The sequence below is a fragment of the Cebus imitator genome, unplaced genomic scaffold, assembly GCF_001604975.1.
Source record: "Cebus imitator isolate Cc_AM_T3 unplaced genomic scaffold, Cebus_imitator-1.0 Scaffold102, whole genome shotgun sequence".
Classification (NCBI taxonomy): Eukaryota; Metazoa; Chordata; class Mammalia; order Primates; family Cebidae; genus Cebus; species Cebus imitator.
Genome location: NW_016107417.1, coordinates 3,092,523 through 3,104,553, shown reverse-complemented (window position 1 = coordinate 3,104,553; position 12,031 = coordinate 3,092,523). Strand labels below are relative to the sequence as shown.

Below are 12,031 nucleotides of genomic sequence, written 5' to 3'. Positions count from 1 at the left end.
TTTAAGAGACAGAGTTTCACTCTTATTGCCCAGGCTGGAGGGCAGTGGCATGATCTCAGCTCACTGCAACCTCTGCCTCCCAGGTTCAAGCAGTTCTCCTGCCTCAGCCTCCCAGGTAGCTGGGACTACAGGCATGCACCACCATTCCTGGCTAATTTTTGTATTTTTAGTAGAGACAGGGTTTCACCATGTTGGCCAGGCTGGTCTCGAACTCCTAACCTCAGGTAATCTGCCTGCCTTGGCCTCCCAAAGTGTTGGGATTACAGGCATGAGCCACCGCACCTTGACACACCTAGCTAATTTTTGTATCTTTTTGTAGAGACAGGGTTTTGCCTGTTGGCCAAGCTGGAACTCCTGGGCTCAAGCGACCCTCCTGCCTCGGCCTCCCACAGCACTAGGATTATAGGTGTGAGCCACTATGCCCAGCTGGGAGCTTGCTTTGGACACATTGATTTTGAGATGCTTGTTAGACGCCCCACTGGCGACTTCAGGTGGGCATCTGGTCTCTAGTGCAGTCTGAACTGGAGCTCGTACTTGGTGACTCCTACGCATATGGAAGGCACTTGAAGCCTGGAGAGACGCTGGGAGGCGAGTGTGGGCTGGTGAGGAGGGGCCTTGGAGAGAGGCAGGCGGGCTCCACTGCAGCAGCTTCAAGCACATGTCCCGCCTGTCCTCCTGGCAGCTGGCGATGGACGGGCTCCAGTCTGGTGGGCAAGTGTGAGCACAGCCCTGCTGTAAAATGGTGTCAAGAAACGGGTCTTATAGTGGTTTTGACCTGGGGTGGGGGTGACAGCCCACGTGTGCCGATGGTGATCCAGCAGCCAGTGGGCAGCCCTCTCCCACTGATTCGGTTTCCTCAGTGAAATCAGACGGCTGGCCATCAGCTGAGCCTGGGGGGCAGAAGTCTTCCATGGGAGGCTGGAGTGGGACAGCCCCAGGAATTCAAGGTGGCCCATGCTGGTCTCCGGCCCCGTCCCACTGCATAGGGAGAGTGGGTTTAACTTGGGCTCTGGCTCGGTGGGTGGTGAGGGCCAGGGTGAGCCTGAGGGACGAGAGAGGGTGAGGCTGCAGGAGGGACAGGCGGCAGCTCTTCTCAGTTTTGACCCCTGGGGCCACTCCCCTCACCTCCTGATGCTTCCCAGGAGGTCCCTGCTGCTGAAAGGTCACCACCCTGACAGTGGTCAGCAGGCTTTCCTGCCACCTCCAGCAGCCCTGGCCTCCAGCCCAAGGGCCAAGCACACGTGACTGACTTTGCCCCACACCTGGGGCCACACGCTTCCCTCCACTGCAGCACCTGCCCTTCTCTGTGCCATCAGGCCCTTCTCCCTCCAGTCGCGCACCACCAGCTCAACTGCTGCCTCCCCCACAAAGCCTCCCCTTCACTTCCGTTTCTCCCTTCCCTGTGACGGGTTTCAGTCACCTAAACAGCAGAAGCTACACAGCAGAAGCTTCTCAGGGCTGAGGTCAGGGCCTAGAGCAGCCTCCCTAAGCATTGCTGGTGCCAGCCGGAGGCTGACCCCAGTCCCCTCCCCAGGTGTGCCTTCTTCCATGGTGAGGTTGACAAGCCGGCCCCAGGCTTTTTGCACCGGGGCGGGCGCAAGCCAGTTTCTGTGGCCATCAGTCTGGAAGGCGTGCACGTCATCGACAGCAGAGAGAAGGTACTGCCCCCAGCTCCTCCAGGGTGGAGAGGATGGGAGGGATGTCCTGACCCAAGCCTTGCTGGTTTCCCTGGGCCTGTGGGGCCTGGGGACAAGATGGGTGGACTGCCTGAGAGGGACCTTGCCTCCCTCAGACGTTCTTCTAGCCCCTGAGGGTGTTCCTGGGTCCTCTTGCCCAGCATGCTAGGCTTCGGGGTGGCCGGGCAGGGGAGGCTGCAGCTGGGATTTCCACCCCTGAGTGGAGGGAGGGCAGCAGGGCCCACTGCTCTGCCTGGCTGATAGCTAGAGAACAGCCTGGTGCTCCAGAAGACCCTGCAGTGGGCAGCCCTCTTGGGCTGACCATGTCCTCTTCTCCATGCATTTGGTGGCCAGCCCTGGGTACAGGGCCACATCAGCAGCCAGCCCCATAGGGCAGATTCCCTGTCCCTGGGCAGGAATTTGCTCCTAAGCCAGCAGAAGGGTTTTGGCTGTCTTCTGGCTGTCCCAGAAGAGGGACCCCAGCCCCTCCTGCCTTCTGTGCCCTGGGAGGTGGGGCCCAGCTCAGCCGCAAGCTAGATGCCACCCCCCGACTTCATAGAAGAGACTCCCCTTCCCTCCTCCCAACATGCCTCCCCAGCTGTCAGGAGCTTGGCCCGCTGGTGGGACTGTTGTGGAAGAGGGGATCTCAGCTTCCCTGGACTGCAGTCCCAGGAGGCTCTGATGAAAGCTGAGGCTCCCCTCCTTAGAGAAACACACGAAAGAATGTACACTTGGCCTTGGAGAGGCACACGCCCTAGCCAGGTGTCCTCTCCTGGTGGTGCCTGAGTGGGATGGTGCTGGGAGCAGGCCTCTGCCCAGGGGTCAAGCCTGGCTCTGTGTCGCCTGCTGGCCAGCACGTCCTGCTGGGCCTGCGCTTCCAGGAGCTGTCATGGGACCACACCGCCCCCGAGGAGGAGGAGCCCATCTTGTGGCTGGAGTTTGATGGGGAGAGCGAGGGCATGCCTGTCAACAAGCTTCTCAAGATCTACTCCAAGCAGGTAGCGTGGGCGGTGCCTGCACACGGGTGGGGAGGCTGCACCCTGTTGCCCCGGGTCCCAGTCTGGCGGGGAAGGAGGTGAGAAGCTGCCTTGGGCCTGAGGATGAAGGTGGCACCTGGGCAGGAGGGGTGCCTGCCTCCTGCAGACCCGGAGCCACCCTGGGAGGTCAGGAGGCCTGGTCTCAACAAACAGCTGCCGGTGGCTTGGCAGCTGCAGGGGTGGGGGTCGGGCAGCTGTTTGTTGAGGGCTTGCCCAGCGCTTTGAGACCAGCCTTCGTCTTCCCCTCCTGTCCCCAAGGCCGGTGCTGTTGTGACCCTGCTTACAGTCACCTGCAGTGGGCGGGAAGCATTGGGCCCCTCCAAGCCTGTGTTTGATTTTCCCCTTCATTCAGCGCGTTTTACTCAGCACCGAGCGCCTCCTCCACCCCAGCCTCCTCCCCTGCCCCTTCCTCTCCCACTCGGGTCACATCAGAGCCCACCCTGCCACGGGTCCCTTTCAGGACCGTTCCCACCCCCTCCTGCCTGCCCCTTGGGTCTCTGGACCCTTCATCCCCACACTGCTCTGGCTTCCTTTTGGTGCCCCTCCCCACCTTCACTCCTCTTCACAGCCAGGCCCCACCCCTGTGCCACTGTGACCAGACACTGGAAAGATGTTTTCAATTTTGATGAAATCCAGTTTATCAATTTTGGCTTTTATGGTTTATGCTTTTTGTTCTCCAAGAAATTTTAGAAATTTTAGAGACCACAAAGGTTTTCTCATGTTTTCTTGTAGAAGTTGTATAAATTTAAACCTACCAGCCATCCCAAGTCGATATTTTATATCAGGTGTGATATACAGGTCAATGCTCGTGTTCCTGTTTACAGATACTCCATTGTTTTGGTGTCATTTGCTGAAAAGACATCGAGCTGGCTGGGTGTGGAGGCTCAATGCCTGTAATCCCAGCACTTTGGGAGGCCAAGGCAGGCGGATCACAAGGTCAGGAGTTCAAGACCAGCCTGGCCAACATAGTGAAACCCCATCTCTACTAAAAATACAAAAAATTAGCCAGATGTGGTGGCAGGTGCCTGTAATCCCAGCTACTTGGGAGAATGAGGCAGGATAATCACTTGAACCTGGGAGTCGGAGGTTGCAGTGAGCCAAGATCATGCCATTGCACTCCAGCCCGGGCAACAGTGCAAGACTTCATCTCAAAAAAAAAGAACAGGCATTGAATTGGCTGGGCACAGTGGCTCATGCCTGTAATTCCAGCACTTTGGGACGCCAAGGTGGGCAGATCTCTTTAGGCCAGGAATTCAAGACCAGCCTGGCCAACATGGCAAAACCCTGTCTCTACTAAAAATACAAAAAAATTGGCTGGGTGTGGTGGCACATGCCTGTAATCCCAGCTACTTCTTGGGAGACTGAGGCACGAGAATCGCTTGAACCCAGGAGGCGGAGATTGTGGTGAGCGGGGATGCCACCATTGCACACCAGCCTGGGTGACAGAGTGAGACTCTGTCTCAAAAAAAAGACATTGAATTGCCCTGACATCTTTGTTGAGAATCAATTGGCTGTGCATGTGTGGGTCTGTTTCTGGATTCTCTCTTCTAAACCATTGACCTATGTGTGTCTTTGACTAATAATCACCCTATATATTGATTTTTGAACCTTTATAATAAGCCTTGCAATCAGGTAGTGTGATGTCCAGAACTTTGTTCTTTTCAAAATTGTTTCAGCTATTCCAGTCCCTTTGCATTTCCACGTAAGTGTTAGAATCAGCTTGATTTCCAACACACTCCCCCACTCCTACCCCCCAAAACAAGGCTGCCTAGGATTTTTATTGAGATTGCATTGATTACTTTGGAGGTAATTGACCGCTTAAGTCTTCCAATCCATTTATTTCTATATTTCCATTTATTTGTCTTTGATTTCTTTCATTAACATTTTAGTTTTCAGCATACAAAGCTTGTGCATCTTTTGTTAAGATTTATCCCTGTTTCTTTTGGTGTTACTAGAAATGTGACTGTTTTTAATTTCAGTTTCCAGTTGATATTTCCTTATATAGAAATACAATTGTTTCTGTTTTTTAGGAAGCAGTCTCGCTCTGTCACACAGGCTGGAGTGCAGTGGTGCAGTCATACCTCACTGCATCTTTGACCTCCTGGGCTCAAATGATTCTCCCGAGCCACAAGAGGTGTGCATCACTATGCTGGGCAAATTTGATTTGATTTCATTTCGGTTGATTTCATTCATTTTTTGATTTGACAAGGTCTTATACTATGTTGCCCATGCTAATCTGGAACTCCTGGGCTCCAGTGATTCTCCCACCTTGGCCTCCCAAAATGCTGGGATTACAGGCATGAGCCCTGTGCCTGCCTGGGACTTTTTTCTTTTCTTTTTTTTTTTTTTTTTTGAGATGGAGTGTCGCTCTGTCACTCAGGCTGGAGTACAATGGCGCTATCTCAGCTCACTGCATCCTCCACCTCCCCGGTTCAAGCAAGTCTCTTGCCTCAGCCTCCACTCAGGAGCTGGGATTAAAGGCACCTGCAACCACGCCCAGCTAATTTTTGTAGTTCTAGTAGAGTCGGGGTTTCACCACGTTGGCCAGGCTGGTTTAGAACTCCTCACCTCAGGTGATCCACCTGCCTCAGCCTCTCAAAGTGCTGAGATTACAGGCGTGAGCCACCGTACCCGGCCTGGCCTGGGACTTTCTATGTAGACAGTTCTGTGGTCTGTGAGTGGTCTGTGAGCTGGGTCTCACTTTCCAATCCATGTGCCTCTTGCTTGCTTTGCCTGACAGTGCTTCTGACCCGCAGCGTAGGATGGATACGTGTGAGCAGGCACCCCTAACACCCCTGGCCTGAGAGAGACTGTTGTCTTTCACTGAATGAGTGTGATTCAGCTGTGGATTCTTCCGAGATGCGCTTCATCAGGTCGAGGAAGCTCCTTTCTGACCCTGGCTTGCTGAGTTTAATCTTGGACGGATGTTCAGCGGAGCTTCCTCTTTTGGCTGCGTTTTGACGGCGAGCTCCCTGAGCCTCAGAGGCATCTTGCTGTGCAGTAGTTTTTGTTCTAGGGACTTAGAGGGCTTCCCTGTTATGGTTGCAGCTTGGGACTCTCTATCCCCACCCACTGGCTGCTGTCCCCTCGCCAGCCCACTGCCCTTTGGCTGGTGGCGTCCAGTTAGTAAGCAGCGGAGGGCAGGTAGACTGAGCTTTGGGGGCAGGGAGGGTGGAGAGCCCACCACCCTGTGCTCTTCCTTCTGGGGCAGGCAGCAGTGCCCCCCGCTCCCCCAGAGGGGTTGCAGCTGCCCTGTGGAAAGGCAGGAGCCAGGCCAGTCTCTGCAGGGCCACTCCCAGCGCCTGACCCAGCCCCACGAGTCAGGAGTACAGGTGGGCATTGCTGTCCGAGTGGCCTCACCTTATCCCAGGCCTGCAGCAGTGCCTGGCATGTGGGAGGCACTCAGGAAATACCTGTGTCCTGACTCAGGGGTGCTACCCTCTTGACACCCTCTGTCTGTGACTCCCTCAGACCCTGAGGGCCCTGTCCTTGGTGCCCAGCTGTGCCCACTGGTACCTGGCCACTGTCAGTGTGCCTCATGCTTCACACCTGTTGAGCGGGAGTCACTTTTGAAGAATGTGCTGGTGGGGAGCCGCCTGCCCCTGCCCTGGTGACAGTGACATTGCACCCCTTCCTCCTGGCTGCAGGTTTTCCTCCTAGCCAGCATCTCCTCCTTTTTGCCCCGCTTCCTCCCCTCTTCGTCCTCTCTGCAGTGCCAGGCTTCCTTCCCCCTGCATTCCCCACCTGATTCTGCCCGTGGAGTCAGCCTTCCTGGGCTGTGCCTTCTGACTAGAATGTTCTTTCCCACCCGACCTCTCAGACCTAGGGACCCCTCATCCACCAGGACTCATCTTCACAGCCACCCAAGCGGGACACCTCCCCTGTCTCCCCCCTCCCTCCCTCCTGAGTGGTATGTGTCCCCTCGCCTGCCTCCCCCACCAGAGAGCAGAGCTCATTTCAGGCTCAGCAGCAGCCATGGAAGTGGGGCCTGGCCAGGCCTCACACCGGCCCCTCTTCCCCAGGCGGAATTGATGAGCAGCCTCATTGAGTACTGCATCGAACTGAGCCAGGCCGCAGAGCCCGCAGGCCCCCAGGACAGTGCGACTGGCCCGCCCTTGGACCCCGGCTCCTCGCCGGCTCCTGTTCAGCGCCCCAAGCTGCGGAGGCAGGGCAGCGTGGTGTGTAGCCGGATCCAGCATCTCTCCACCATCGACTACGTGGATGATGGTGAGCTGCCCCTCTGTACACGTGCACACACAATCACAACTGTACACGCACAGGCCAGGGAGTTCCTGAGGCCAGGGCATTGCAGAGCAGCTCCACACCCAGTGTGAGCTGGCCTCCATCTCAGGACCCGGCTGAGAGCAGGATGAGCCCAGGCTTTGGCCGTAGTGCCCTTTCTGTCCCTTCTCACTGCTGCATCACAGATGCATTCTGCAGCATTGTCCAGAATGTGATCCTGAAAACTACTCATCATCTGTTATTAAAGTGTTGGGTAGGCTGGGCACAGTGGCTCATGCCTGTAATCCCAGCACTTTGGGAGGCTGGGAGGATCACCTGAGGTCGGGAGTTCAAGACCAAGCTGGCCAACATGGTAAAACCTCGTCTCTACTAAAAACACAAAAAAATTAGCCAAGTATGTGGCAGGTGGCTGTAATCCAAGCTACTTGGGAGGCTGAGGCAGAAGAATCGCTTGAACCCAAAGGCAGAGGTTGCAGTGAACCAAGATCGCCTCATTGCATTCCAGCCTGGGAGATGGAGCAAGACTCCATCTCAAAAAAATAAAATAAAATGTTGGGCAAATCACTGCTGTGACCACATCCTGGGGTGTTCAGTGCAGCTGGTAAAAATGTAGTACATAGGCCAGGCGCAGTGGCTCACACCTGTAACCCCAGCACTTTGGGAGGCCAAGACAAAGAGGATCGCTTAAGCCAGGAGTTCAAGACCAGCCTGGACAACATAGTGAGACCAGGTCTCTACAAAATATACTTAAAATTAGCTGACTGTGGTGACATTTGCCTGTAGTCTCACCTACTTGGGAGGCTGATAAGGCAGGAGTATCTCTTGAGCCCAGGAGTTGAAGGTTTGCAGTGAGCTACGATTACACCACTGCACTCCAGCCTGGGTGACAATGATGAGACCCTATTTTTAAAAAGAAATACCCCAAGCCAGGCATGGTGGCTCATGCCTGTAATCCCAGCACTTTGGGAGGCCAAGGCAGGTGGATCACCTGAGGTCAGGAGTTTGAGACCAGCCTGACCAACATGAAGAAACCCCATCTCTACTTAAAATACAAAATTAGCCGGGCATGGTGGCGCATGCCTGTAATCCCAGCTACTCGGGAGGCTGAGGCATGAGAATTGCTTAAACCCGGGAAGCGGAGGTTTCGGTGAGCAAAGATCGCGCTATTACATTCCAGCCTGGGCAACAAGAGCAAAACTCTGTCTCAAAAAAAAAAAACAAAAAAAAACAGGGTTTTACACTCTGGTGCCCAGGCTGGAGTGCAGTGGCCTAGTCATGGCTCGCTGCGGCTGCTCTAGCAATCCTCCTTCCAGTCTCCTGAGTAGGTGGGACTACAGGCATGAGCCACCACTCCCGGCTAATTTTTAAATTTTTTGTAGAGACAGACAGCATCTCACTATGTTGCCAGGTCTCGAACTCCTCAAATAATCCTCCTACCTCGGCCTCCCTAAGTGCTGGGATTACAGATGTGAGCACTGTGCCCAGCGAATGTGCGGATTTTGAAGAGGCTTTTCATACCTGCCACAGCGTTTCAGAGAGGTTGTGCCCAGGGGTACCCTTCCCAGCAGAGAAGATGGCATCTGCCTCCCATGCCCTCATCCACAATGGGTGTAATCATTCCAAACCAGAGGGGACTTGTTTGAGCTGGTGTTTGAACCCGTGAGATTGGAATTTTGTTGTTGTTGTTTTGAGGCGGAGTTTTGCTCTTGTTGCCCAGGTTGGAGTGCAGTGGCGCAATCTCGGCTCACTGAAACCTCTGCCTACTAGGTTCAAGCGATTCTCCTGCCTGTTGGTCAGGCTGGTCTCGCACTCCCGACCTCAGGTGATCCACCCACCTTGGCCTCCCAAAGTGCTGGGATTACAGGCGTGAGCCACCAGGCCCAGCCAAGATTGGAAATTTTTGTGTACTTGATCATATTTAGATTTTCTTCCTGAATTACTGATGATTTCTTTTGCCAGTTTTTCTTCTGTTGCTTGACTTTTTAAAATCAACATTTTGGCCAGGTGAGATGGCTGTAATCCCAGCACTTTGGGAGGCCGAGGCAGGCAGAGAGGGCTTGAGTCCAGGAGTCCAAGACCAGCCTGCGCAACATCACACTTCTCTGGGTGCAATGTAGCAAGACCCCATCTCTATTTAAAAGATGAGCAGGCCATGGTGGGGCACGCCTGAAGTGCACGCCCAGCTAGTTGGAAGGCTGAGATGGGAGGATCACCTGAGCCCAGAAGGTCAAGCCTTCAGTGAGTTATGATCACACCACTGCAGTCCAGCGTGGGTGACAGAGTGAGACCCTGTCTCAGATAATAATAATAATAATAATAATGTCTTGGCCAGGCACAGTGGCTCACACCTGTCATCTCAGTACTTTGAGAGACTGAGGTGGGAGGCTCACCTGACCCCAGGAGTTCAAGACCAACCTGGACAACCAAGCAAAACCTTGTCTTTACACAAACTAAAAAAAGTACCCATGGCTCACACCCGTACTCCCAACCACTGAGGATGCTGAGGTGGGAGGATCACTTGGGATTGGGAGGGAAGGCTGCAGTGAGCCATGATTGCATCACTGCACTCCAGCCTAAGCAACAGAGCCTGTCTCAAAAAAAGAACAAAGGCTGGGTGCAGTGGCTCATACCTGTAATCCCAGCACTTTGGGAGGCTGAGGCAGGTGGGTCACAAGGTCAGGAGTTTGAGATCAGCCCGGCCAATATGGTGAAAATACAAAATTAGCTGGTTGTGGTGGTGCACACCTGTAGTCCCAGCTACTCCGGAGGCTGAGGATTGAGTCGCTTGAAGCCAGGAGGCAGAGATTGCAGTGAGCCGAGATCGCACCATTGCATGCAGCCTGGGCAACTAAGCAAGACTCTGTCTCAAAACAAACAAACAAAAAACCACTAACATCTTACAGCAATATGGTATTTTTGTTTTAATTAGCGACCCAGTATTGCTATTCTTAGCCAGAGTGCCTCCCTTATTCCAATTTCCGTAGTTCCCGATGTCCTTCTGTACCAGGATCCCAGCAGGACCCCACACTGCATTTAGTTGTCATGTCTCCCCAGGCTTCTCTTGGCTATGATGGACATCCCTTGTTTGTGATGGCCTTAGGTTGGCAGCATTAGGGGGCACTGGTCGGGTATACTGCAGCATGATGAGTGGGGGTGAGGCTCACATGAGGAGCTCACACGACCAGGCTCCTGAAGGAGCTGTCGCGATATAGCCAGAACCCAGCTTCCTGGGCCTGGGCCCCCTCACGCGGGGCTGGCCTCTCTGCTGAGTGTGCCTTCCCATTCCCTCGCAGGCAAGGGGATCAGGCGAGTGAAGCCGAAGCGCACCACGTCCTTCTTCAGCCGGCAGCTATCCTTGGGCCAGGGGAGCTACACCGTGGTGCAGACTGGTGACAGCCTGGAGCAGGGCTGAGGACACTGTGCCAGGCAGGAGGGAGGGCACCTGGGGGCCCTGGCCCGGCACTGTCCTGAGGGACAGGGGCTGGTGCAGCAGTCTCATGGGTCACACACATGGGAGGGCTGCCGTGGCACTCAGGGTCTGCAGATTCCTCAGACCACAGAGAAGTGACTTCTGGGACCCACTATCTCAGGACCATCCAATCAGACTCCAGCTGCCACTCTTGCCCAGAGACGTGCCTTTGTGCCCACTTCAAGTGTCCCCTATTCTGAAGTGCACAGTGGCTGCTCCAGTGGCAGAGAACCAAGGATTGAGGCTTCGGACCTGAAGGTCCAGTGTGTGCCTTTGGCCTCTTCCCCGGACTTGGGTGACCACAGCTCCACCTTCCTCCTGCTGGTTCTCCACACCCCACTGCCAGGCTGGGCTGCCACTCTGAGGAGGGCAGGAGGGGCCTCCCTGGATTGAGGGCCCCCACCACACCTCCCTGGTTGAATCAGGAGTGGAGGGAGCCAGGCAGAACCCTACGTGGGGTCCTGTGCCCCTCACTCTGGTCTCCCTTGCAGGCATAAGACACTCTGACCAGAGAAACATGCCTTTGATAACGTCTGGTGATGTCACTGCTGGGAGGTGACTGTCCTGTGGACTACCTGGCCCCCAGACCCATACTCACACTCTGTGAAAAACTTCTGAAAATCCCCTGGTGGGCACTCCCTGGAGCCCAAGCAGCTCCCCCAGGGGAATGACCGGACCTGCCCTCTCCTCCATGTCTGGGTTTAGGTTTTAGTTTGGTCTTTGTTCATCTGCTTTGGTGCCACGAAGTGTGTGAATGCGGCAACTCCAGGAAACGCCCTGGGTAACCTCAGTGATGTGGCGTTCCTTCCCAGGCGATGCTGTGGGTTCCTCTGGGGGCTGGTGCATGCACTGGTGCACCTCAGAGGGTCCCAGGTTTGGGAAAACCCTCCTCTTGGGCTCCGCATATCTGGGAAAGGGCAGGCCCTGCTTCTCGGAGGGGAAGCTGGGACCAGAGAAGCAAAGCACCCATGTCAAAGCCACCTTTCCAAGCGTCCTCAGTAGCCTTTGGTGATGTCACTTTGTGTCCTCACACAGGACAGTTTGTTCTCTCTCTCAACGCTTGGAAAGGTGGCTTTCACTTGGGTGCTTTGCTTCTCTGGTCCCAGCCTCCCCTCCCAGAAGCAGGGGTTCTGTCTTTTCCCAGATGAGTGGAGCCCCTCAGAAGAGGGCTTTCCCAGTCCCGGGACCTTCCGAGGTGGGTGTGTGGGTCTCACAGGTGCTTCCAGGGACTTCCCACAGGAAGGAGGCAGGCCTGGGGCAGCACAGGGCTTTGCTTTGTCTTCCCTTCCTGGTGGAAACTGTGGGAGAGGAAGCTTGGCCTCTACTCCAAGTATCAGAGTCCGTTCACCTCCCCCTCTGTTGGTAGCTTGTGAATGTGCCAGGTGTTTTGGGGTGGGCTTGCCTTCTGGCAGCAGGGACTTTGTTAAAATAATAGGCAGAAAGAAGAGGCCTGGCAAGGGCCCCCAGGCTTTTGGAATGTCCTGGCCACAGAGTGATGTCAGCTGCCACCTCTCATGTCCCCTCCTGGAGTCGCCCGGCCCCACCGAGCCGCCCGCCTGCCCTATTCTGGCAGCTCCAGCACAGGTCGTCTCAGCCCCACTGTTTGG

At 55.1% G+C, this 12,031-nt stretch overlaps 1 protein-coding gene across 1 annotated transcript in view; it reads left to right on the top strand.

Annotated features, from left to right (window-relative positions):
- Positions 1-12,025, top strand: part of FRMD8 (FERM domain containing 8) — a 24,537-nt gene extending 12,512 nt beyond the window's left edge. The window contains exons 8-11 of the mRNA XM_017537105.2: positions 1,535-1,658; positions 2,531-2,674; positions 6,736-6,940; positions 10,249-12,025. Of these exons, the coding sequence (XP_017392594.1) occupies positions 1,535-1,658; positions 2,531-2,674; positions 6,736-6,940; positions 10,249-10,367 (592 nt within the window). The 3' untranslated portion in view covers positions 10,368-12,025. The remainder of the gene's footprint in view (positions 1-1,534; positions 1,659-2,530; positions 2,675-6,735; positions 6,941-10,248) is intronic.
- Positions 12,026-12,031: the final 6 nt, after the last annotated feature.